Here is a 26,164-nt window from a genome sequence, read left to right as displayed (position 1 = left end):
AGAAAAGGAGAGTGGACAAGGAAGCTGCTTTTATTGTGGTAAGAGAGGGCATTTTCGGCGGGAATGCAGAAAAAGGTTGGCAGATGAAAAGCAATTCAAGGAAGATTGAGGGGGTCAGGGGCTCTATTTGCTGGGGACCCAGGAAAAAACAGAGCCCCTGGTAAAACTAAAAATTGGTCCCCAGCAGCAAGAATATGAGTTTCTTGTGGACTCAGGAGTTGAGAGATCAACGGTTCAAACCCTTCCCTCAGGGTGTAAATTATCAAGAGAAACAATACAGGTAGTTGGGGCAAAAGGGGAAGCCTTTAAAGTGCCTGTAATCAAAGACGTGATTTTTGAAACCAGCTCCAAAATAGGTATAGGGTCACTGTTGTTAGTTCCAGAGGCTGACTATAACTTACTGGGACGAGATTTGATGATTGAATTAGGAATTGGAATCGACATAAATGACAAGAAGCTAAATATTAAATTATGTCCTCTTCGGGTAGAGGACGAACAGAAAATTAACCCTGAAGTGTGGTATACCCCAGAAAAAGCTGGCCGATTGGACATAAAACCTTTTGAGATAATATTAAGAAATCCTGAAGTCCCAGTTAGAGTTAAGCAGTACCCAATTCCAAATGAAGGAAGGAAAGGGGTCAAACCTGAAATTGAAAGATTAAAAGCACAAGGGTTATTAGAACCCTGCATGTCCCCTTTTAATACTCCTATCCTTCCTGTTAAAAAACCCGATGGGAAATACCGTTTGGTACATGACTTACGAGAAATTAACAAAAGGACTGTAGAAAGATTCCCTGTAGTAACTAACCCTCATACTTTATTAAGTCAGTTAGGCCCCGAAAATCAGTGGTATAGTGTTATAGATTTAAAGGATGCATTTTGGGTATGTCCCCTTAAAGAAAGTTGTAGGGACTATTTTGCCTTTGAATGGGAAGACCCAGACACCCACAGGAAACAACAACTCAGTTGGACGGTACTCCCACAAGGGTTTACAGAGTCCCCTAATTTATTTGGCCAGGCACTGGAGCAGCTGCTTACAGATTTTCAGTTGGGAGAAGGAGCTGTCCTGATTCAGTATGTAGATGACTTGTTAGTAGCTGGGAAAGAAGAGGAAATTGTCAGGGAAGAGAGTATAAGATTACTCAATTTTCTAAGCCTGAAAGGACTCAAAGTGTCAAAATCCAAATTACAATTTGTGGAAAAAGAGGTGAAGTATCTCGGACATAGACTGAGTCAAGGAACGAAGAAACTAGACCCAGAAAGGGTTAAGGGAATCTTAGCTATGCCAGGGCCAAGGACAAAGCGGGAGGTTAGACAGCTGTTAGGATTGTTTGGGTACTGTAGACAATGGATAGAGGGATTTAGCGGGAAAGTAAAATTCCTATATGAGAAACTAACAAAAGAAGGCTTGCTTAAGTGGACTCGGGAAGATGAGATAAAACTACAGGACCTCAAGGCAGAATTAGTAAATGCACCGGTTCTCAGTCTTCCTGATTTAAAAAGGCCCTTTTATCTTTTTGTAAACATTAAGGATGGTACAGCATATGGAGTATTAGCTCAAGATTGGGCAGGGAGTAAAAAACCGGTGGCCTATTTATCAAAACTGTTAGACCCAGTATCTAGAGGCTGGCCCACTTGTTTACAAACAATAGTTGCAGCAGCAATGTTAGTAGAGGAAACAATAAAAATAACTTTTGGAGGGGAATTACATGTACTATCTCCCCACAACATTCGAGGAGTGTTACAGCAAAAAGCAGAGAAATGGATTACAGATGCTAGGCTCCTAAAATATGAAGGAATTCTGATTTCCTCACCAAAGTTAAGCTTAGAAACCACTTCCCTCCAAAACCCTGCTCAATTCCTGTATGGAGAACCTAGCGAAAACCTGACACATGATTGCCTAAAAGTTATTGAAGAACAGACAAAAATAAGGCCTGATTTGGAGGAAGAAGAATTAGAAGACGGTGAGAGATTATTTGTGGATGGGTCGTCTCGAGTAATAGAAGGAAAAAGAAAATCAGGTTATGCTGTAATTGATGGGAAAACTTTGGAGGTAATAGAATCAGGGCCATTAAGCTCAGGGTGGTCGGCACAGGCTTGTGAATTATATGCTCTATTACGGGCCTTAGAGCTGTTAAAAGGAAAAGCTGGAACTATTTATACAGACTCAAAATATGCTTATGGGGTAATACATACATTTGGAAAGATATGGGAAGAAAGGGGCTTGATTAACTCACAGGGAAAGGGATTAATTCATGAGGATTTAATTAGGAGAATACTGCAAGCTCTAAGGTTGCCTGAAGGTATCGCTGTAGTTTATGTAAAAGGCCACCAGAGCGGGATCTGTAACCAAGTAAGGGGAAACAATGTCGCTGATCAAGAGGCAAAGAATGCGGCTCTTAGAGTGTTAAAGGAAACTGTAATTACCAAAAGGGGTAGGGAAGACTGCCCCGATTGTGGAGCTGATTTAGAGAGTGAACCTTGTCACGATTGTCGGAAAGAATTTGGGATGTGTGGAATAAATTGTGTTTGCAAGAATCCCAACAAGAAGTATTGTATACTACATGGACCAATCCAGATATTGGTGTTCACTGAAAAGGAGCAGGAAAAACTAAAAGAAATGGGGATTATAGAAAAGGGAAATAGAAAAGAATTACCAGATGGCCGTGAGGTACTCCCAAAATCAGTGGCTCAAAAAATCCTGGAAGCAATTCACACAAAAACACACTGGGGTACCCAAGCATTAATAGATCAATTTGCAATTAAATATACTTGTATGGGGATGCACACCTTAGCTAAACAAATAACACAACAATGCCTAACCTGTCAACGGGTCAACAAGAGGCAATGGAGACAAAGGGAAATGGGGGGACGGGAATTGGCACATAACCGTTTTCCCACATTCAAATAGATTTTACTGATTTGCCTAAAGTAGGAAGGTATAAACACTTATTGGTGATAATAGACCACTTGACTCACTTTGTAGAGGCATTCCCTACCTCCAGGGCAACTACACAAACAGTAGTAAAAACACTATTAGAAGAGATAATCCCCCGTTATGGACTAGTAGAAGTAATAGACTCAGACAGAGGGCCACACTTTACCTCCAAAATAATTAAAGAAGTAGTTACAGCTCTAGGAACGAAGTGGCAATATCATACTCCCTGGCATCCACAAAGCTCAGGTAAAGTGGAAAGGGTAAATGGGGAAATTAAGAAACAACTAACTAAATTGATGTATGAAACACAGTTATCCTGGGTAAAATGTCTACCTTTAGCCTTGTTAAATATACGAACTCAGCCCAGAACAGATATTGGAATTTCTCCATTTGAAATGCTGTATGGGATGCCTTATGACATGAATTCTCCGATAGACCACCCTGGAATAAGTAATCAACAAATTAACCAATATGTCATGCAACTTATAAAGGCTCGGGAAGGGTTTAGAAGAGCTGGGTTACTAGTGCAACGACCTCCTTTAGACCTAGCAATCCATAATATAAAACCAGGTGATAAGGTGTTAATAAAAACCTGGAAAGAAACCTCACTAATCCCAAACTGGGAAGGCCCCTATGTTGTTTTACTTACTACAGAAACTGCAGTCAGAACCGCCGAGAAGGGATGGACACATGCGAGCCGAATAAAGGGACCGATTACTGCTGCTGCTGCCGAAGACCCCTGGAGAATAACCAGCCAACCCGGAGACCTTAAGGTCACATTTAAACGGACTTAATGGACTCAGTAAAAATTGTACAAACCAGCTGGTATAGTGAGATATTGGATTATGGATATCCTGTAACTGATGATTTTAGAGTCTATTGTACAAATAAGGATTGTGATTGTTACCCTTTTGTATGCTATATTTGTAAAATCTGCCAGGAACGGTGGTGGGTCCATAGTTATAGAGGTACCCCTCCTAGGGGTATTTGTAAAGGGTGTTACCAATTAGAAAGAGAACTGACAAAGTCAGTCCTAAAGATTGGAGAAGAGAATGGGACCCTACCAAGGGAATCCCAAGAGTGGTGGGAGGTGTTTACTAAGGGGGCTAGGCCTGAAAATTGTTGTTACCACTCTAATGAACCAATTCCCCTAATTGTTCAAATTATAAAAGGGAATTGCCTGAAGACTTTACCTGGAATTCAGTGTAATTCACCGCAAGTGAAGGATAAGAATTGGGAATCATTCAAAAAGAGGCAGCAAAAACAGAGTAAGGGTCCTCCTGAAGAATATCCTTGCTGCCGAGAAGATGGTACACCTCGCGGCTCGAAGCAACCGGGTCGGCGAGCGAGGCAGAGGGATAAGAAGCAGTGGAGGAAAAAGCCCTCAAACTGGGACAATTCAAAGGTATTTCAAGAACTGCCTCAAGGGTACTGATCTCCCAAGGGTAAAGGTGAGCCCGGCAATAACATGTCAAACCAAACAGCGGGAAGGGGGAAATAATGATAATCAAGTTCTGGGGCGGTTTGGACTCCACCCTTGCTGGCAAATTCTGTACATATTAGTTATATGTTGTACCTGGCCTGTACAAGGGGACTATGCACACCAGCCATTTAATTGGACTCTGACCAAAATAGACCAAGGGAAAGTTGTTAAGCAAAATGCCACCACTGTAGCGCCTACTTTTTTAGTTACTAATGAGGACTTGGTGAACTCTGTGTGGGGATGGAGTAAACCTGACTTCCACGCTATCTATTGGTGTCCTAGCTCCAATCCTGGGAGGGGATATTGTAATTACCCTGGGGAATATCTATGTGGATATTGGGGCTGTGAAACCATAGCAACTGCCTGGGCTGTCACCCATCCAGATAAATTTTTACAGGTCTCATGGTATCCTAAAGGATGCAAAGTTCCATGGTATGGCACTCAAGGAGAAATTCTGTATATGGGGAATTGTAGGTCCTTGAAAATACAGGTGCTCAACCCCCTGGACCCAGGATGGCTGGTAGGAAAAACTTGGGGAGTAAGGTGTTGGGAACCGGGTAAGGATCGTGGAGGGTACATTCAAATAAAAAAGGAAATCCTACCACATGATCCTCTACCCATAGGCCCTAACTCTGTAATTGCTGAGGAGAAGTTAACCGAGACAGCTATAGGGACCAGTGACACCACAATGCCCGGAAACGGGACCCTCATACTCCCGACCCCGGATCCCCAGCAAAGTACCCTTTGGAAACTTATGCAGGCAGCGTACCAAGTCCTCAATGTAACACGACCTAACATTACTGAACAATGCTGGCTGTGCTTTGATATTAAACCTCCTTTCTATGAGGCAGTAGGGCTCAATGAGAAACCCAAGCGAGTTAATGGGAGCAATCCGCCACAATGTAACTGGAAAGACCCCCAAACCCAAGGGATAACGTTAGCAGCAGTAACTGGAAAGGGACGATGCATAGGGAGAGTCCCGTGGCAAAAGAAACATTTGTGTAAAACAGTCAGTAAAGCACAGCATAGGAGTAACCTGGCAAAATGGTTGATTCCAGCCAAAAATACTAAATGGATATGCTCCAGAGGGGGGCTTACACCCTGTATTGCTCTTGACCTATTCAACGAAGTCTCTGAGTTTTGCATACAAGTGGTAATAGTCCCTAAAATCATTTATCATCCTGAGGAATATGTGTTTAATGCTCAAGTCACTTCTGAACATCACTTATCAAAAAGGGAACCCTTCACAGCCTTGACAGTGGCTACCCTAATGATTGTAGGTGGAACAGGTGTTGGCACCGGGGTGGCATCATTAGTAAAACAGAATCAAGAATTTAATTCCTTGAGGATTGCTGTAGATGAAGACTTAGCCCGCATTGAACAGTCGATCTCAGCCCTTGAAAAGTCTGTAAGATCCCTGTCAGAGGTAGTATTATAAAATCGTAGAGGATTGGACTTAATATTCTTGCAACAGGGAGGATTATGTGCTGCCCTTAGGGAGGAATGCTGTGTGTATGCAGACCACACGGGAATTGTGAGAGATACAATGACTAAACTAAGGGAAGGCCTCCAACGGAGAAAGAGGGAGAGAGAGTCACAGCAAAGCTGGTATGAGACTTGGTTCAACAGCTCCCCTTGGCTTACCACGCTACTATCAACACTTGCAGGTCCTGTGATATTGTTGTTACTAGGTTTAACTTTCGGACCTTGCATTTTTAATAAAATCATAGACATTGTAAAAGGAAGACTAGAGGCAGCTCATCTAATGCTTATTAGGGAGAGGTACGAAGCATTGCCCAGGGACTCAGAAGTAGATGAAACCCTGGTCTTAAGCCACCAAGAGTTAAAGTGTTTTAATGAACAAATTGGTAAAGAGAAAGAGGAGGGATTGTAATAAAAAGGTCTTTGTTCATTAAAACGAACATTGAAAGAAAATAAGAATTTAAACTGAATAGAAAATTTCAGACTGTGAGAAGAGAAAGAGGAAAAAAAAAGGGGGGGGGTGGTTTGATAAACAACAAGTATTCTGCTTAAGAATTGTGCAAATGCAGCTAGCACAGAAGACTGTGTAACTAACTATATACAAGCTAACTTTTAGGCCAAGGACAACCGGCAAAGAAGATAAGGAGCCTTCATCCCTATGACCACCAAGGGCAGAGAGAAAAAGGACCCCCTAGCAACCAATTGCACCGGCGCAGAGTACATCGAGAGAAAATACGTCAACCGAAAAAGAGGGGGGACTATAAAACCAAAAAGGTCAAAGGGGGAAGGTGCGCCGTGGCAGAGTGGAAACTCCCCGGCTGCCCAGCGCTGTTTTTTTTGCTTAATACCGCTTGCTTAATAAATTCTTGTTAATTGATTTATCTATAATTAGCCTCCCCAATTGAATTTGTCCATAACACTGAGGTTCACCTGCAACCACCGGGCAGGGGGAGGAGAAGCCATCAGCCCCTGCTGCTGAGATCCTAACTGCCCCCTAGCCCAGCCGCAGCTCCGGCTGCAAGCTACAGGGCCCAGTGTCACGTAACCAACTGCAGGCCCTGGGTCAGATATTAACTCTTTCAGTGCCTTCCTCGAGTGAGAGAAAAGGACAAAGTGCAAACACATAGAAGAACAACCTGAAGACACTGAGGTCAGTGAAGAAGAAGTGAAGTCCCAGACGGGAGGATGAAGAGATGCCTTTAGTTTAAGGCTGAAAATCCTCTTATAAAGATATGGAGAGGAATATAATTGATACATCAGGCTCTTTTTCCCTGTAATGCATTGAAAAATATGGGGAGATGAATCGTTCAAATGGTAGATACCTAGCAAAGGCTTCCATGTTAAAGTAAGCAGATGTTAAAGTAGCTGTGATCCCATAAGAAGTTTAAACAGAGAGGGAAAAGAGTGATGAAGACCCTGTGCTCCCGGGGAGAAAAGAAGACCTCTGTTCCCAGAAATGATTATTTCAAAGGTAGATCAAGAGAATCTTTGCTCTTAAACAGCTCATCTTTAAAATAGTACCCCCTAAGTTGGCATGACCCATAAACAGAGCTCTGGGAAAAGCTGTGAAAAAATGGGAAGGACTTCACAATTGCAGATTTTCCTGGCGAGTACTATTAATAGAAATTCAAAGCCACAGGAGAACTGTTTTCTTATAGAGCAGTCTTCATAAATTAACAAGTGAGATTTCTGTCCCTAAGTAAATGGAAGAAAGACTGTTCTAAAAGTAATAAACTTATAGAGAGAAAGAAAAGGTTATAGGGGGGAGAAGTGTTCTAAAAGTTTTATTTGAATTCTTATTATTCTTTCTTGTAGTCACTATTAATAAACTTTTCTTTATATCCTTTTCAAATTTTAAGCCTGCTTTGCCTTCCTCCTAATTCTATGTCACAGCAGGAAATTAATAAGTATATTCTAATGTTGCCGTTGAGGCAGGACAGGAACAGAAGAACTCTAGTTAGAAGGTGAGAAGAAAAACTGATTTATTTCAAATGCACCGCTCTATTTATAGAGAACATCATGCAGACTAATTTCATTGGTCTTAAAGTAAAAACATCTCACACTATTGGTGCGCTCTGAATGACGCACGGTGGCAGAACATATTTATAAACAATGTGAACAACAAGAGAGATAATGAATTATTTACATTCTTTTCCAACTCTGTCCCAGGCCCAGCCTGGTAGAAATGTCTCTTTTTCTCTCTGACTGAACTGAGAATATCCACATTCTAATAGCTGCCCTGGCATTTAGCCAGCACTGAAACCCACCACACCAACCGTGCACAGACTGATACACAGAGACCAACAGCAACACCAACAGCACCACACACACAGCAACACCAAGTGTGTGCAGATTGACACATGGAGACCAATAACACCAACACACACACACTGTGCACAGACCAGCACCACACGGACCAATAGCACCTCCACCAACAGCACCATACACACAGAGCAACACACACCAGTAGAGCACAGATCAACACACAGAGACCAACAACACCAACACACACAGAGCAATACACACAACAGCACCAACACACAGAGTAACACACACAAACAACTACACATACACAAAGAACACACCATTGCACTGACCGACACAGAGACAATGCATACCAATGACAGCAACGCACACCCCAGCACCACACACCAACACATACATACCAACTGCACATACCAACACACACACACACACACACACACCCCACACAACCCTGCACACCCTGACCCTCATTGACCATGAGCTCACCATCTCCTCAGGGCAAAGCAGGTGAATGACATCCTGAGCTGCATTGCGGGTTGTTGTCAGCAGGCCACAGGAGGTCATGGAGGCTCCTATGAGGCCATCCCTGGAGTGTTGTGTCCAGTGCAGAGCAGTGACATTGACTCTCCTCAGTCCTTTCCCAGTTGCCACCATTGATCACAAATCATTGCAAATGCCCCTCCACGATGGCAGGGAGCCACTTCCTACATTCCTTTGGCTCCTGACGGAGTCCCATGGGGACCCAGGGATCTTGTACTCTCTGACCAGTATCCTCCTCAGCCTCGCTCTTTAATTCACCAGGGTCCTCCTCCTCTTCAAGCTCCAGCCTTCCCCAGACACTGTAGCAGGCACAGGATGAGGATGGACCTGCCACCCAGACTCCTGTATGTGTGTGTGCACCCTGAGTGCAGGTGTTCAGACCTGCCTGTACAAAGTGCTTCAGTGGAGCACATGGGCACTGCCACACACAGGTACAGCAGCACCTACACACAATGCCACACAATGTGCACACAGACACACACACACCCCCAGCTACACACACAGAGCTGCATAGAGCTGCACACACACGTCTGCACACACAGTACTGCACACACAGACCAATAAACATGCAGAGATGCACATGCAGCACACACAGCCCATATGTAAATACTCACGCAGCTGGACACAACCACACACACACACACACACAGACTGCTGCATGAGAGTGTGTGTGCTCACCAACAATGCAAACACTCTGCAGCAGACCACAGAAATATCTGGCACAAGCTGACACAACAGCTGCAGTGGTGAACAGTCATATACACAGTAATGCACCAGGGCAGGCATTCATTTGCAGGGGCAGATGTGCACGAGCAAGGACAGGTGTGCAAGGACAGGTGTTCATGCATAAGAACAGGTGTGCACTTGCAAGGATAGGTGTGAAGGGGCAGGCGCGCACACGCCAGGAAAGGCTTTCGAGAGGCGAAGGAGGCGAGGCACAGGCCATCACGTGAGCGGGCCGGGGCGGCAGGTGAGCGAGGGGCGGGGTCGCTCCTGCGCCTTTAAGGTGCCGCGCAGGTGGTGGGCGTTGACGTCACTGTGTAGTGCGTCACGGGGCGGGGCCGCAAGGTGCGCGGGGCGGGGCCGGGCTGGGGCGCTCCGGTGTCCTCCCGCCGATGGACCCGGCCCGGCGCGGTAGCGCCGACGGGGGCTCGGCCTCCGGCGCGGGGCCTCGACCCGGCCCCCCGCGCGGCCGCGGAAGCGCGACTCGGCTCCTGCCCGACGCTGGGGTTTCGGCGACGCCTTTCCTCGGCAGCGGCGTCTCGGGCGGCCGTAGGAGCTCCCGACCGGACGGGCACGGCTTCGGGCACGTCTGCCCACGGCGCGCAGGAACCGAGGAGCGGTCCCAGGCCCAGACCCCGCCCGAGGGTCTCCCGCTGCCGGCCTTGCTGTCCCCCGGCCCGGGCAGCCCCCCGTCCCCGGCAGCGCCCGGCCGGGTCACCTTCCCCGCGCCGGCTCCGCCGGAGTGGCGGGAGATGCTGCCCAAAGCGGAGTCCAGCGACCACATCGCGGCCTGGGCGGGCCCCGCTGTGCCTCGCGCCCCCAGGCTTCCCAAGGCTGCGTCCAGCGAGTTCCTCGCCGGCGGGTGGGCGGGCCTGAGCCCCCGAGCGGAGCCGGGCAAGCTGCCCGTCCTCGCCCGGCCCCTCGGTCGTCTCGGCCCCAGCGACGTCTGCGATCTGCTTGCGGACTGTCCGGGACGAGCCCCGGAGGACGGCGCGTTCCGGTGAGTGGGGCCGCGGGGCGCTCGCGGGGACGGGGCTCGCAGTGCCGTGGGAGCAGCACCCGCTGTGCCCCTTCTTCTCGCTGTGGCGGATTCAGCAGGATTGGGGTGCGGGGCTGCAGGCAAGCTCCCGGCAGTGAGGATGTCTGGTGCCCACTGTTCGTGCAGGATATCGTGACAGAGACACGGACTGTGCAGTGAGTGCTACCTTGCCCCTGCCCCGGCTATCCCCGAGTACTGGGGCTAGCGTGGTGCTGCTCTCCTTCCCTATTGAATCGTCTCCCTTGTGACTGAGGCTCCTGTCACTACCAAAAGAGCCTGCGGGCCCTTTGCTGGTGCCCGTTGCGCAATGGCATTAATGTGTTGTAACGGATGTGGCTTTGCGTTGATGAAGGACACCGCTGCGGGGTTGCAGCACTGCTGTCACATGCACTGCCCTGGCCTTTGTGGCTGGCAAGGGCTGGGAACTGAGATCCGGGTCCTTTTTTTCCCCGGGAGCCTGAGCCTTCCTGGGGAAGGCGGGGGAAGCGGTTTTCCAGAGACACCCTGTCTCACAGCCTGCCTGTGTCAGCTAGTGGAGATGGAAACGAGGGCTCTTTGTGTTGGTTTCTAGAATTTCAGGTGCAGATCCTGGGGGATCTTAGAGGCAAGGACCTGTCTCTCTCATACGGGAGTTAAGGACCTGGTGTATATGCCATGACTAAGCTTCAGCCTTGGCTACTTCTGTTGCCAGCAAAAAGCTTCCTTGGTGGATTTGGGGGCAGAACAGGGTTACAAGGAACCCCTCCGAGCCTTTGTGTTAGCCTGTTCTTCCTTTGTCCTCCCAAGCATCACAGTGGTCACCTGGAACGTAGGTACAGCCATGCCCCCAAATGATGTGACGTCCCTGCTGCATCTCAACACGGGCGAGACAAACGATGTGGATATGATCGCCATTGGGTAAGAAGATGAGGTGCAGCTCCCCCTTTTCCTTCCCCTCCCCCTCTGGCGAATCCCCTTTTTGGGGAATCCCCAAAGCATTGGGGGATAAGGAATGGATGAGCTGCAGCCCCAGCCTCCCCTGGGGCATGAGGAGCAGGGAGGGGTGTGCATCATAAATGATAGCATGTCAGAAAAGGTGATGGAAAATCAGCTCCTGGTAAAATGGGAATGCTGAGAGGAACTGAAACCCTTGAGTACTGATTAGACTCGAATACTCATCAAGCCTGAGGTTGGTTATGTTGGGCCAAGTTAGCCCTGCTCTTGCTGTGAGTTGTTGCAGTCCTTGGGTCAGGCCTCTCAAGGCATTTGACTCACCTGGCCAAGTCCTCTGGGAGCATTCTCCTCCTCTGCTTTTGCATGTGGTATGCAGGCATCAAGGGCATAGATCTGCTGCTCTCCCGAGGCTGGATTGGCTCCATGCCCCTGGTACACAGACCTGCTGAAAGGGCAGTACCACAGCACTGTGGTGAGGCTAGTGAGGTGAAGGTGGCTGTCCCTTGAGGACTGCAATGGTGTGTGAATTCCTCCTAAGGCCAGGGATATGCTGTCTTTGCACAGGGAGCAGGAAGCAGCCTCTTCCTGTAGGTATGAGGTGGAAAAGCTGGATCTGCCTTCAGGACTGCCCCCCGAGCTCCCAGTTGCAGGGGCATAGTGGTGTAAGGACTGACACACTGCTGGAGCTATGTTGGAGCCAGCTCGTTGTGTTGGAGCCAGCCTCTCAGTCCCCTGCAGGCCAGTGGAATGGATCTGTGTGGGTGGCAGGGGTCAACCTGAGCTGGATGGATGGGGTGAGGGGTGTAGCTGATAGTAAGGGACCTGCTGGGACCATGTTCTGGCCAGGTCAGGGTGTCCTGCTACTCCTTACTTCCTGGCATCTCTGCCTGGCTGTGTCCTTCCTCTGACCTGTGTCCTTGTGCTCTAAGCGCTTGATATTTTTGGGCAAGACGTTTCCTGATTGTGCTGTTCTCTGTGGACATTATTCCTTCTCTTTATTAATTGCCGAGCTGGGAGGAGCATTATTAGCTTTCTGGTTGCTGCTGCTCTGAGCTACGCAGCTTGAATGCATCTGGACACCTTTTGCTGTTGGGATATGACTTCTCTGTAGAGACTGAAAGGCCCAATAAGCCCCTCTTGCACACAGAGATGGGCTTTAGGCTTCTGCTCAACCCTGTGCAGCTTAACTGCTTCTGCTTTAGAAAGGCTAAGGCCTCCTGGATTCAGGGCCACTTGTGCCTCCTGCTACCACATGGCCCAGAATCACTGGAGCAAGGACATGGCTGGTTTGTGCTCTAAAATCAGTGTCTTCCCTTGAACTACCCTTCCACCCTGTCCTGCTGTCCAGCATTGTGCTTTGGCACCTCTCCCAAGTTCTCACTAACTGGGACATAGATGGTTTCCTGGTGTGGCTGAAGGACCTGTACATTTCCTCTCAGGCTGCAGGAGGTAAACTCCAAGATAAACAAGCGCTTGAAGGATGCCCTCTTCACAGATCAGTGGAGTGAACTCTTCATGGATGTGCTGAGCCCCTTCCACTTCATCCTGGTAAGGAGTCCTAAAGGAGTTGGCTGCTGGTGTTCTCTCTGCCTGCCAGGCAGGTGGGACACAGGAACAGAAAGCTGGGAGGGAGGTGCAGTGGGAGAGCTGGCTGGAGGGACAGCCTGCAACCATCCAGGCAGCAGGGACCACTGCTGCACCTCACCCAGCAAGTTGTTTGACTTGTGCCACCCAGCCGCCTTTCCTGCACTTATGCTTCCCCTCTGGTGCTTTGGGGTGACTTTATGTTGCCCCCTGCATTGAACCAGGGTGAGGAGGTGAATGTAGGAACTGGCTGGTGCTGCTGGCAACAGCCTACAAGACTCAGGGCAGGCTCAGCTCTTCCAGACAGGTTCAGCTCCCCAAGGCATTTGCCTCAGAACATATGTAAGCCCAGCATCACTGAGGCTCAGGTTTGGCTGTCAGTGCTCAGGAGAGTATGCACAGATCTCTGAATAAAATAAGCTGTTAAGTCACCTGTGGGATGGAGTGGCACACGAAGGGTGGAGGTGCTGCCCCATGGCTTGGAGTGGGGGCAGTTGTCCCCTTGTCCCCAGGCTCTCTACCATCCTACTCCAGCCCTTGCTCAAATTCCAGGTCAGCACAGTGCGGATGCAAGGTGTGATCCTGCTGGTGTTTGCCAAGTATTACCACCTGCCCTTCCTGCAGGACATCCAGACAGACTGCACCAGGACAGGGCTGGGGGGATACTGGGTGAGTGTGGCCGTGGGGGGAGAGTGCAAGGGGCTGGCTTCCCAAGGAGTCATGGAATCCTCTTGGTGCAGGGCAACAAGGGTGGGGTGAGTGTTCGTCTCTCCATCTTCGGCCACATGGTCTGCTTCCTGAACTGCCACTTGCCAGCACACCTGGAGAAGGCGGAGCAGCGCAAGGAGGACTTTGCCACCATACTGCACATGCAGCAGTTTGAGGGGCCCGTGGCTAACGGCATCTTGGACCATGAGTGCGTACCCCACCACTTTGCTCCCCAGTCTGGGCTCTAGTGCCAATCCCAGTCTTTGACCACCTCCATGTAGGGTCTGGGGTCTCCCCAGCATCCCAGCACAGCTTGGAGATTAGGTCTTGCCTGCAGAGCTGGCGCAGCATGGGGTCAGCATAGTGGGGTAGGTGTTTATAGAGGGGTCTTGGTCTCACCACATTCAGGGCTTGGTACAATTCCAACCTTACTAGCACTGTTGGGGTTTGGGACCAGTCAGACAGAGAGGCCAGCTCTGCCCCTGTGTCCTGGCTTTGTGATCTGAATCCAATGGTGCCTCACTGTGGAAATTTCCACCCCTGGTTTCAGCTTGGGGAAGTCTGGCCCATTTGGCTAATGGTACTTGGTCCTACCTACAGAATCTTGGCAGCTGGCCAGGCTGTTGGCTGAGCAGTGACCTGAGCCAGTGTTCCCAAGAGCACCTGTGCTGTGGGCTAAAGGCTGCCCCCAGGCTGGGGACATCTTACCCCTGCTGTCCCTGGCTCTGGTAGCCTCAGCCCTTCCAGCCTGTTGTCCTTGCTGCCATCCACAGCCTTGTGTTCTGGTTTGGGGACCTCAATTTCCGCATCGAGAGCCTGGACATCTGTTTTGTGAAGTACGCCATTGACAGCAATGTCCTGAGCCAGCTCTGGGAGAAGGATCAGGTGAGGGATGGACATGCTGCCAGCCTACACTGGACCCCTAGCAGTGATTGACTTTCCCAAAAGTGCCCATGCAGCTGTGGGACAGGGCATGTCCTCTTGCAACTCGTAGGACACAAAGGGCCCTGGCTCTCATGTCTCTGGGGGAGGAGGGGACAGCAGAATCCCAGGTCAGTCTGGATGGATCTGGGCACACTTCCCTCATGAGTGTGTGAAGAAGAGCTGAAGCATTGAGTCTACAGACTAGCTGCTGGCATAGATGGACAAACCCTGAGAGCTGTGGGAGCTGGCAGGAATGGGACTGGGATGTCACAATGTGTGAGGGTGGGGAGATCTTGGCAGGATTTGTGGAGGTGTCTGGCTATGGGGTTTGCTGTGCTCCTTGATGCATTCTCTTCCCCACAGCTGAACATTGCCAAAAGCACATGGCCTGTTCTCAGAGGCTTCCAGGAGGGACCCCTGAACTTCCCACCCACTTTCAAGTTCGATGTGGGCACCAACAAGTATGACAGCAGGTAGGAGAGCAGAGCTGGGCATGAGGTGAGGCTGAGAGATGCAGGAGTTGTGGGCCTCAGAGCCAGTGCAGGTGCTGGTGTGGACAGAAGGGGAGAGCAGCCATGCTGGGGCAGGCACTGGCTGGACTGGGATGTGACGGCAGTGCTGGTGCCAGCACAGGTCTGTCCCTGCAGCTGTGCTGAGTGCCAAGATGAGCTGCATCCTCTGCCCACATGTACTGTAGTGCCAGGGGGAGGCAGTATGGGTCAGAGCCCACTGCCCTTGCCAGGCAAGAGATGCCCCTCTGTGCCCTGCCAGTGCCAAGAAGCGAAAACCTGCCTGGACTGACCGCATCCTCTGGAAGATAAAACCTCCCAGCAAGGGATTGGGCACAGGTGGGCACGGGCCCAGCCAGAGTGTGCTGTCAGTGAGCCAGCTATGCTACTGCAGTCATATGGAATACACCATCAGCGACCACAAGCCAGTAGCTGCCATCTTTGCCGTGCAGGTGAGCACTGTCCAGGGCTGCTGGGAACACAGGCAGGAGCTGCAGGGGTGGGATGTCCAGTCTTGTGGGGGGGGGGCTTACTTCAGTTTGGTGAGCTCAGCTGCCTTGCCTCTTACTGGGGGCTGCTGTGGGTATATGCATTGGGTCTCTGGGCAGCTGAGGCAGCTCTTTGTCATGCCCTTTCTCAAGACATACCTGTCTCTGACAGTTTGCTTCCAAGGTGGACAAGCCCCTGGTTGAGATTTATGTGGCTGACGAGTGGAGCAGGCCTGAGCAAGCAGTTGTCAGGTACAAGATGGCTGTTGGCTTCCACCGGAGCTCCTGGGACTGGATAGGACTCTACCGGGTAGGGGCTTGGGGGCTGCTGGGGCTGGAGGGAGTGGGGAGCGCTGCACAGCACTGCGGGGTCCCTTCTGAGCTACCCCCCACCAGTGAACATGGTGAGGGCATGCAGCTGTGCCCTCCCTTCCCTGGCATCATGATGTGGTCCTGCTTCAGGAGGCTCTGGTCCAGCGGTTCCTTCCTCCCCCTGCTCTGTGGGCCCCACAGGGCCCCAGGGTACACCTGCAGCGGGCAGCTTTGGGTCACCCTCTGTGAGGAGAGAGGGCTGAGCAGGAGACTGAAGAGTAACTGTGCCGAGTGCGGCTCATATTGTCCCACTCACTTGTATTGTCCTATGTATTGTGCACAGGTGGGCTTTCGGCACCCCAAAGACTATGTGTCCTATGTCTGGGCCAGGAGTGATGACGGGGAGCGCTGCCTGGAGAAGCAGCTCTGTGCACAGGTGAGCTGGGGCCAGCCCTGCTGTCTTGCTGGCACTTCTGCCCCACAGTGGGGACACAATGGCCCCTTTGTGCCCCTGAGTGGGGGAGGCAGGCACCTCATTATTGCTTTTTGCCAAGTATGGGGTAGGCTCATGGTATTGGCAGCAGAGATTTGTGCTTTTAGCTGGGGTTGGAGGTGAGGTGGCAGGGGGGACACCCCTGTGCCAACCCATCAGGTGTCTCTGGGCTGCAGGTGATGTTCTCTGAGGAAGCATTGCCCAAGGGGAATGGCGAGTACATCCTTGGATACTACAGCAACACCTCCAGTAGCATTGCTGGTGTGACTGAGCCCTTCCAGGTGAGCACAGCCAAGAGGTGAGGGTGAAGGGGGATGGATATGGGGGGGGTGGTATCTCTGGATGGGGGAGGCCAGCTGGTGTGGTACTCAACAGTCCCCTGCCAGGGTCAGCTAGCAGTGCTGATGCAGGGGTGCAGATTTCCCTACCCAGGTCAGAGGAGGGCAGCAGCTCTACAGACAGCTCAGGCAGCAGCTCAGAAGAGGATGACAGTACACTTGTCCTCCTGGCTCCCAAATCCCGTAGTCCCAGCCCGGGCAAGATGAAACGTCACCGGAGCCGAAGCCCCAGCCTGGCCAAGTTCCAGGGCCTCATCCTGCGGCCATCAAGCCGGGACAGGGGTACAAGCCGCAGCCCCTCACCCCAGAGCCGTTGCAGCCTCCCTAAGAATATTCCCACCATCCATCTGCCCCAGGAGGAGCTGGTGCACCATGAAGTCAAAAGCAAGGAGCTGGGACAGGCAGCTGAGAGCCCAGACAGCAGCTCATTCTACCAGACTGTGCAGGAGCAAAGTGGCCTCCAGCGTGTCTCTGCTGACAGCTCCCTGGCCAGGGCTGACCCCCGGAATCTGGGCCTGCTGCCCGCACTGCGCCTGGAGATGATTGACCAGGCCCTGGGCCGGCGGCGGGAGAGCACAGACCAGGGCTATTATCCCTGCCAGAGAATGAGCCCCACCAGCCCCCCAGGCTGTGGCCCCTCCCCAAAGGAGGGGCACAGCCCCCAGGAACTGGATAGACATAGCTGTCCCATGGGCCGCTGATGCAGTGGCTCCCTTGCTCCTCCCCATAGCGCGCTTGCTGTGTGCTTTCCTGTGCCACTTCCCTGCCAAGACACTCCCTCCCTTATTTATTGCAGCGACTCCTCACCCCTGTTGTGTGCCTGGCAGGTAGAGGACCTCCCCCTTGCTGTTCCCAGCCCAAGCTCCTGCCCTGGGCTGCAAGGTGAGCACACAGGGGAGGGTAGGCAAAGCTGGTCTAATGCGGTTTGGGGAACCCCCTTATGAACTTCCAAGTGCAGCACTCTTCTCCCACGGGAGGAGTGCTGGCCTCACACCTGAGGTAGCACAAAAGGCCAGGGCAGGGCTCTGGCAGGAATGGTGATAGGCACAGAGCAAGGACCACCACAGGGTACCCTGGAGATCAAAGTTTGCTCCTTCCCTGCTCTACCACTGTGCCTCATCCTGAACATAGTGCAAGTGACAAAATAAATGGTCCTGCCCACCCCAGCTGCACTGTGCTTACTGCTAGGGGCAGGATCAGCCCTGGGGTGTGGGCCACAGTGTCAAGAGGGGACAGCAGGCTCAACTCTTGCACCATACACCATGCTCTGACCACCCACCCTTTATTTTTTCTGCTGCATGCAGGTACTGACCCCAGCCCTCCTACCCTGCCTGGGCAAGAGGGTCAGGATTGCACCTCACTGCTCAGGCCCCTCAGTTGAAGGGTCACCAATCTAGGGGTGGGATGTCCTGCCATCCCCCCTGCCCCAGAGCACACCAGGGAAGGACAATGGGTTTCCTTGTTTCTGAGCCCTCCTTTTTCTTTCCCCTTGCTTTTGATAGTCATGGATGGCAGCTCCTTGAGAGGCTTCTCAGTTTCTCTGCCTGCTCTGGCTGTGGTCCCAGCTCCATGCTGTCATGCCAACAGCCATGCTCAGTGCCATCCTTTGACTTGAGGACCAGACCCCAAGCAGCTCCCAGCTGCAGCTGTTGTACAGTGCACCTTCCTCCCCTTCCTCCCCAAGGCAGCACTGCTTGGGTGTCATCGAAGCACTGTGTGGGGCCAAGCTGGTGTCTGCTCTACAATGACATGCTGGCACTGCTCACAGCGGGTTCCTCCCCTGGCATGTGTCTTCCAGTGTGCATGCTTGGCCTTGGAGCTCACACGCAGATGGCCCCAGCGTCTTAGAATCTTTTTGAGCTGCCGTGCAGGTACAAGTACAGCCCTGGTCACCATGGTACAGCTGCTGGAAAAGCAAAGCTGTGAGCATCAATGTAACCCTGCAGCACCAACATCCACCGACCCTGCTCTGCAGCCTGGTTGTGGCACAGCGGAGCAGGGGCCAACACTTACACTACCAGTTTCCTGCCCCACCCAGGCCCTGGCCCCTTGACTTCCCCACTTACCTGTGCTGTGACCCCCTGCCTGGGCTGCAGGCAGCAGGCAGCTCTAGCACAAAGCAGTTCATGGCGATGCGGTCAGCCAGGGCAGCCATGTCCACGTCACTGCAGTGCCTTGCCCTGTGGAGGCACCGTGCCAGCCTGCAGGCACAGGGGAGCGTGTGTCACCAGGTGCTGGCCAGGGCAGGCATCCCACCTCCTTTGATCCCCAACTGTATGCACACAGTGCCCTTTTCCTCCTGGACTCACACCTGTGCGTGCAGTTGCAGTGGAGGAGCGTCCGGCTGTCCACGTTGTGCAGCTGGTACCTCACCTCATGAGGTGCAATCTGGTGGTCACACTTACCCAGGTGCTTGTTGCACCTGCAACCCCTGCCCGGGCCTGAGGAGAGCAGGGAGGTAATGGGCACATGACCCCACCAGCCTGAGGTCTTGGGCCACCCCAGCTGCAGTGTGCACATGCTGCCCACAGTACCAGCTCACCCTGCTGCCTGCGCCCCTCCACAGCTGGCACGGGGGTGGCTCCACAAAGCACTGTGGCTGGGCTGGGTCCAAGGCTGCCATACCAAGGATGTGCTGAGATTCCAGCTCCTTGCTCTGCTCCAACCAAATCCTGTCCTGACACTGTCAATGCTGTTGCACGGCCAGGCTCTAGCCCCCACTGCACTGCTGGGTGCCTGGTTGTGAGCTCAGCCTTGTCCCTGGCCGAGGCAGTGGTACCTGGGCCCTTTGGCTGCTGGGCTGTCTTAGGTCTCTGTGCCTGGCGGCGGCGCCCAGGCTTTGCCTTCAGTTCCTGTCGAAACCGCTTACGCCCTGTTCTAGAGAAATTCCTTCCCTTGCCCGAGGGCTGCATAGTGGGGCTGCCCCTCTCCTCTGCTGGTAGGCTGGGGTGGTACTGATTCTGCTGCACCATCTTGGCCAGAGGCACTACTCCATAACGCTCACACCTGGGGACACCACGTGCTGTGAGGTCCTGCACACCATAACTAAGCCAGTGCCCGAGGGGGCAGCCGTGCAGGGCACGCTGAGGGCCGGGGCACCCCGGGAACTCACCCGCCCCACCAGTGCCACTGGATGCACTCCTTGCTCTCTTCCAGCACAAAGCACGGCACCTCCAACAGGTTGAAGAATGTGACGCCGATGATGTTGGAGACGGTGTCGTTGATGGCGAGCAGGCACTGCCGGAACCTGCGGGCAGGGAACCGGTGAGGAGGGTGGGGTCCCCAAGCCTCCCGTTTCCTCAGGCCCCGGGCTCACCTGGCGTCGCAATCGCAGTGGGACACGGTGTGCAGGCGGTAGTTGCGGATGCCGTAGTTGAACTGCAGCGCCGTGATCTGCGCCCAGCACTGGTCGTGCTCGCGACAGCACCAGTCGGGACCGCGGAAGAGCCCTGCGGAGGGGCCGATGAGCGCGGCCCCGCGGAGGGAGACGGGGTGCTCCCGCCACCCCCCGCCGCTCCGTACCCAGCTCGCTCCAGTTCCCCGCCGAGTTCCCCGCGCCGCACCACAGCGTTCCCGGCAGAGTCCAGCCCCGGCGGCGGCGGCGTTGCGGTCCCGGCGGCACGGGGTCGGTGCAGGCGGCACGACGCCGCCACAGCACGGACAGGGCGCGGCGCAGCGCGGCCCCGGGCGCGGCAGGCGGGTGTTGTTCGCAGGCCGCGCGGAAGGCGCGAGCGAGGCGCGGATCGCGGCGGGCCCAGCAGGCGCGGAGGCGGCCAGGGGCAGCCCAGACGCTCTCGACCAGCGCGGATCCGGTGCCGGTGCCGGCGGTCAGGAACGCCACGTACCGCGCGCCGCCCGCGCCCACCGCCCCCCGCGCGCACGCAGCCCCGCCGAGCCAAGCGCGCGCGCATGCGCAGAGCGCCGCGCAGGCCAGAAGCGCGCGCGCCCACATTGCGCGCACCACTCCGCCCCCCGCCCCCCCCACCGCTCCCCGCTTTAACCCCACGGGCCCAGCGCTGATTGGCCCGCGTCGCGCAGGCCCCGCCCCGCCCCGGGGCAGAGCGCTGGGACGCAGCCGGGGTCCCCAGCCCTGGCTCCTCCTTATCCCGGCGACCACCCCCATCCCGGGCACCCCCTGCTACACACACCCCACCCCACGCGCTCTCTCCCTGGGCTCTCATGAGTGTGCTCTCACGTGCACGACTCTGGATGCAGGTGTGTGTGCAGGTGTGCACAGGTGTCTGCACACTCACCTTGAGCACACGTGTACACACGTGTGTGAGTGTACGACCATGTGCCGTGCGTGCCCAACCATGTGTTTGCCCCGCACAGGCTTGTAGCCATGTCCCTGCTCAAGCGTCCACTGTGTGCAGTCAGGACACAGAGCATTGTCCTGTCCAGCCTCTGCAGAAGCTGCCCGTGGCCCAGCATCACACTTGTTTGAGAGCTGAGGATCCCTGAGGATGGAGCCACCACAGCCCCCCAGGGCAACTCCTGCTGTGACCTGTACTGAGGCCTGACCCTCACAGTACAAAGGTGTTTCTTGATATTCAAAGGAATCTCCCATGCCCCAGTTTGTGCTTATTGCATTTTGTTCCAGTACTGGACATCACTGGGAAGAGATGAACTCTTGTCTCTTTGCACCCTCCTTGCCTGTGTATTAGTAGGATTCTGCAAAATTCCTCTGCTCCAGCCTCAGCAGACCCTGCTCCTGCAGCCACCCCACACAGTATAGGTGCTCCAGTCACTCCACCACCATCACGGCACTTTGCTGAACTCACCCCAGCATATCTGTGCCTTGCCCAGGTAATCCCAGCTGGAGCAGCATTGGTGCTCCCTGCCCAGCTTTGCCTGGTGCCATGAGGACACATCCCTGGCTTCTGCATAGCTGGTGCCCAGCAGGATCCCAAGGTCCATCCCTGCAGAGCTGCTTTCCAGCTGGTAGCACAACTTATGCTGGTACAATATCCCCCTGGGAATCAGGATCTCTCTACCCTGGAAATACCTTGGGAGGGTAGCTGGGCTGTGGGGCAGAGCTTCACATGTCCCAGAGCCCCAGTGGCCCAGGGAAGCGTTGTTTAGGGTGGCCTGTGTGTCTGGGAATCCTGCTGCATCCCAAAAGGATGCTGGCCCTGCTCTGGAGAATTGGCCCACTGAAGTCCAGGTGCACCTCTCTACCTGAGGGAGGGAGGGGAGGGAGGGAGGAAGGAAGAAAATGTGGAAGTGCAGAAGTGCGGAAGTGCGGAAGGAAGTGCGGAAGTCCGGAAGTCCGGAAGGAAGTGTGGAAGGAAGTGTGGAAGGAAGTGCGGAAGTGCGGAAGGAAGTGCGGAAGGAAGTGCGGAAGGAAGTGCGGAAGTGCGGAATTGCGGAAGGAAGTGCGGAAGGAAGTGCGGAAGGAAGTGCGGAAGTGCGGAAGTGCGGAAGTGCGGAAGTGCAGAAGTGCGGAAGGAAGTGCGGAAGGAAGGAAGGAAGTGCGGAAGTGCGGAAGGAAGGAAGGAAGGAAGGTTCCTGTGGTCTGTTTTTTCTTCCAGGGCTAGTCTGGAGTCATGTCAGTCCAGGCTGATGCTCTGCCTTGCTGGGGTTTGGGGGGGGGGGGGCAGGGGAGGTGGTCTGTGGATCCCCATGTGCCCTAACTCTAACTGGGAGACACTGGGGCCTGATGGATGGGGCTTGGCAGTGTAGGCTTATCTCACCTTATCAGGATTTCCCTGACAGCAGTGCACTGCAGACAGGGCAGAGTCCACCCTATGGCTGTGATAGGTCTGCTGTGCGCCACCCATGACATCACCCCATGTGTCACAAAGGTCTCCCCTGTCCTGGGACCTGTGTTCATGAAGCTGGATGAGGGCTGGTGGGACTGGCATGCCAAGGCTGGGGGAGGGCTCTGCTCGGGGGTACCCCAGATGTGGGAGAACCAGCTTTCCACCCATGGGGATCCACAGAGCCCTCCTGCCATGGGCTCTGCCACACTGTGCTGTGTTTATGTCCCAGTGCCCCTGGGGCTGCCCTGTGCATGCTTTGTGCCCCCTCATGCCCAGCACCCTGGGGCTGCCCTGTGCCTGGGCTGTGTTGGTAGCCCTGTGGGGCCCCACAGGGAGGGATCCACGGGGCAGCACAGGACAGCCTTGGCTGACAAGTGGATGACTGCGTGAGAGACAGAAAACCCAGTTTGGGTTTGTCTGGAAGATAACAGGGGATAAGGGGGGATGCCTAATGCTCTGGCCTTCAGCACCCAAGCAGCCAGTGGGTTACAGGGCTGGCCCTGCAGCAGAGCTCCCCACTGTGTAATCATGCAGCTACTGCCCTGCTGCCAGCTGCTGGCACAAGGCTGGTGTCTGGCTGGACAATGAGGATGTGGGGCCAAGCACTGGGCTACCGAACCCAACAGGCAGCACTGCCAACCCTGCACCCAGCTCTGCTGACGTGGCTCAAGGCTGTAGACAAGGCCAGTGTGCGGCTAAGCTCCCAAGGACTCAGGGCTGAGCCTGCAGTGGGGGAGCACTGAGCTCTGGTGAAGATGCCAGCACCCATGGTCCATGCAGTGAGGGTGGGGAGTGGGTCCCAGCCTGGGTCAGCAGGAGTGCAGAAATGGGCTCGTGAAGCAATTCTTTCCCCCTTTCTTCTGCATGCCATGTTCCATTTGGGACTCCCCAGTACAAGAAAGATCCCATACTGAAGTGAGGCTGGTAAAGGCTGCTGAACTGGTCAGGACTGGAGCTAGGCTTACTTGGGCTGAAGAAGAGGAGAAATCAGACTTTATCTGCCCTGAACTCTGAGTCATGGCAGGACTCATTTCTTCTCCTTTTGCACTCCCCAGGCCAGCATGGGCATTGGGGTGATGCCTCCTATGGAGACATCCTGCAGGCACTGCTGGATGACCAGGCTGTGAGTGGCTGCCAGACCTGGGGCCTCATCCATGTCTCAGTGCTGACACACCCCCAGATGTCCCCATGTCCAGCCTTGTCTTTTGTCCCAGCCAGCCAGCAGCACTGGCTCCCTCTTGTATGTGTATCACGCATGCCACTGGCCTGCTTGTGTCACCTGGGAACAGGCACCCTTGGAGGAGATGCACAGCTCTGCCTTCTGGAAAAGGAATTGCTGCAGCACTGGATATAAGCCTCTCTGCTTTTTACTGATCTAAGGTGGAACTTGCAGCTTTGTGGAAGGAAGCAATAGAGCATCCAGGGCATCCATGGCTCTCAACATGAAAGACAGAACAGGGAAACAACTTCATAAGAGAAAATGTCTTGTGAAGGTTGGAAGACAAAATTCAAGCTGTAATGAGCAAAGGAATGGTGCAGTTATTTCATGCCTGAGTTGAGATTATCAGTTCAAGTACTTTGCAGACCTGGGGAGACCCTTGAGGGCTCCTGTGGACTCTGGCATGCCCCACAAGTCCCTCAACCCCATGTGGTTGGTGGGCACTCCCCAGGCTGGCACCAACACAGCCACCACCTGTCTGCCTAGGAGAGCGTGGGTCAAGCTGTGGCCCCATGTGACATCTTTATCCCATCTGGATCCCATCCTTTGGCACCAAGACCCCACACCAGTGCCACCCTATCACACTTGCATGATTTGGGACCCTCATCACACAGCAGCCAGAAGTGCCCCAGCCTGCTGCATCAGGCTACTCAGGCTTTCCATCAGCCTGATGGAGATGTGGGAACTGGGATGTGGTGAGAGTCAGGCTCTTTTGCTGATTTCGTGGCATTTGCCTGCTTCCTGGCTAGCCTGTGGTAGGCTTAACTCACCTGCACCCTGCAGTCCTGGCTCTAGGGAGAGCACTGGTTCGGGCTGGGGTGGCACTGGTGCCCATGAGCAAAGACAGCCCAGGTGCCTGGCCCCAGGCTCTGGGAAGGCTGTGCTGGTTGTCATCATGTAGCATCTGCCCAGAGGTCTTTAAGGAAAGAGCCATCCCTCTAGGATATATTGTCTAATTTTATAGGGGGAAGGGACTACAGGGCTGTGGAAAGCACATTTCTTTTTCTCTCAAGATTTTTTCATAGAGTAGCACAGAAGAAAGAAAAAGAAAACTATTTCTACTCTTTTTTTTTTCACATGTGGAATGTGTTTAGAGAATTGTTTACCTGGGGTGATTGCTTAATTAGATTCTAATGAAGATTGTTTGAGCCTGATGGCCAATCAGATCCACCTGTGTCTGGACTGTCAGGAGAGGGTCAAGAGTTGTGAGTTAGTTAGATATAGTAGTTAGAACAAGTAAGTTTGTAGTTTTAGTATCTCCCTTAAATAGTATATTAATGTATTTAGTATAGTCATAATAAAGAAATCATTCAGCCTTCTAAACTAGAGTCAAACATCATCGTTTCCTCCCACCGGGTTCACCCGTGTTTACAATGCAGGGGCAGACTTTTCTTCTCTCTTGCCAGATTCTCATTGCAGAAGCAGAGCTAGCTCCATCAGCTATTTTCAGTGTGAGGCTGGGCTGTAGAGACGATGGAGGTGGTCAGGCTCTGCACATCTCCAGGTCCTGCAGCTCACAGGAGCCACCTCCTGCTCTGGGTCCTCAGCCATAGCTGCAGCCTCCTCAAGGTCTTTTCCAAGAGTCATAGAGCACCCTGAAGGCCCTGGGCAGCCTTGTCTGGGTGACCCTGCTTGAGCCAGGGACTAGACAACCTCCACCCTCAGCCAGGGGGTGGGCCTTGCTTCCAGCAGTAAATAACCAGCCTTGCCCACAGGAAAATACAGAAAGCCCCAAGACTTAAGGAACACAAAGAAAAGCACCCCCAAACCACTACAAGGTACAGAGGTTCCTTGTAAGAGGATGGTACTTTCCTCCTACTGATGGTAGGAGGAAATTTTTACAATTTTCTGTTTTCCCTTAATCCCTAGGCATTTCCCCATGCCATTGTGATCCTGGGAGTACCTGGTTTTACTGCCCTGGTGAACACGTCCCTTTAAATTATGGGAACTACCCAGGAGGAAGCAACTCTGCAAGGAGTAGTACCTGACTGGTGCATATCACTGTACTCCAAGTGAAGGTCAGGTAAGTGATGAATCAGCAGGAGCTGGGTTTAGCAAGAGTAGGAGGAGAAGCAACTCAGAACAGGGACCCCCTTCCCAGCATGTGTGGGGGCTTGGCAAGAGCTGTGGGCTGGCATGCTGGGGAGAGAAAAGTTCATGGAGTTGAGGCATTTCTGGAGAGCACAGTCGCTTTTCTTTCAATGTCCAAGGAAAACTGTGGGCTGGTATTACCATCTCTTCAGGAATGAGATGAAGGGACCAAAGCAGCTTGACAACAGAAAAAATTCCTACATGCTTCAGATTTCCTTCCCATTGTATGCAACAGATGTGACTGAGCTCTTCCTGTGACAAATGATGGGAAGGTTTGGGTGCCTGAAACAGGAAGTGTGTATAGCATTGGGTGAATAATTTACTGCAAAGTCA

At 53.0% G+C, this 26,164-nt stretch overlaps 3 protein-coding genes across 6 annotated transcripts in view; 1 reads left to right on the top strand and 2 right to left on the bottom strand.

Annotated features, from left to right (window-relative positions):
• Positions 1–26,164, bottom strand: part of SELENOM (selenoprotein M) — a 45,219-nt gene that overhangs the window by 5,432 nt on the left and 13,623 nt on the right. The window lies entirely within an intron of this gene.
• INPP5J (inositol polyphosphate-5-phosphatase J) lies at positions 9,824–25,693 on the top strand. 4 transcript variants are annotated; one of them, XM_053993946.1, is made up of 12 exons: positions 9,824–10,431; positions 11,257–11,367; positions 12,843–12,951; positions 13,540–13,656; positions 13,728–13,903; positions 14,469–14,580; positions 14,983–15,092; positions 15,391–15,580; positions 15,789–15,926; positions 16,272–16,364; positions 16,598–16,702; positions 25,610–25,693. In XM_053993946.1, the coding sequence occupies exons 1-12, from the start codon at positions 9,824–9,826 to the stop codon at positions 25,676–25,678; spliced, it is 1,938 nt and encodes a 645-aa protein (XP_053849921.1). In that variant the 3' UTR covers positions 25,679–25,693. The 4 variants fall into 4 exon arrangements, with proteins under 4 accessions (XP_053849921.1, XP_053849920.1, XP_053849918.1 ...); XM_053993945.1 differs by lacking the exon at positions 25,610–25,693 and adding an exon at positions 17,556–17,920; XM_053993943.1 differs by lacking the exon at positions 25,610–25,693 and adding an exon at positions 16,840–17,647.
• On the bottom strand, positions 18,026–20,711 carry PLA2G3 (phospholipase A2 group III). The gene is made up of 7 exons (XM_053993947.1): positions 20,282–20,711; positions 20,076–20,208; positions 19,872–20,006; positions 19,302–19,765; positions 19,071–19,200; positions 18,826–18,960; positions 18,026–18,662 (listed from the first exon to the last, which is right to left on the bottom strand). Exons 1-7 carry the CDS (start codon positions 20,709–20,711, stop codon positions 18,461–18,463), a joined length of 1,629 nt encoding a protein of 542 aa, XP_053849922.1. The 3' UTR covers positions 18,026–18,460.

The sequence above is a fragment of the Vidua macroura genome, chromosome 18 (genome assembly GCF_024509145.1).
Source record: "Vidua macroura isolate BioBank_ID:100142 chromosome 18, ASM2450914v1, whole genome shotgun sequence".
In the NCBI taxonomy this organism is placed as follows: domain Eukaryota; kingdom Metazoa; phylum Chordata; class Aves; order Passeriformes; family Viduidae; genus Vidua; species Vidua macroura.
This window is presented reverse-complemented; position numbering and strand designations above follow the sequence as displayed.

Bases quoted from the DNA above. Each gene is read 5' to 3' on its own strand.
- INPP5J (XM_053993943.1), top strand. From the start codon at position 9,824: ATGGACCCGGCCCGGCGCGGTAGCGCCGACGGGGGCTCGGCCTCCGGC. The intron at 13,657-13,727 runs GTGAGTGTGGCC...CTCTTGGTGCAG, and splicing joins CAGGGCTGGGGGGATACTGG to GGCAACAAGGGTGGGGTGAG. The intron at 15,093-15,390 runs GTAGGAGAGCAG...GTGCCCTGCCAG, and splicing joins ACCAACAAGTATGACAGCAG to TGCCAAGAAGCGAAAACCTG.
- PLA2G3 (XM_053993947.1), bottom strand. From the start codon at position 20,711: ATGTGGGCGCGCGCGCTTCTGGCCTGCGCGGCGCTCTGCGCATGCGCG. The intron at 20,007-20,075 runs GTGAGCCCGGGG...CCCTGCCCGCAG, and splicing joins CACTGCGATTGCGACGCCAG to GTTCCGGCAGTGCCTGCTCG. The intron at 18,663-18,825 runs GTAAGTGGGGAA...CTTTTCCAGCAG, and splicing joins GGCAGGGGGTCACAGCACAG to CTGTACCATGGTGACCAGGG.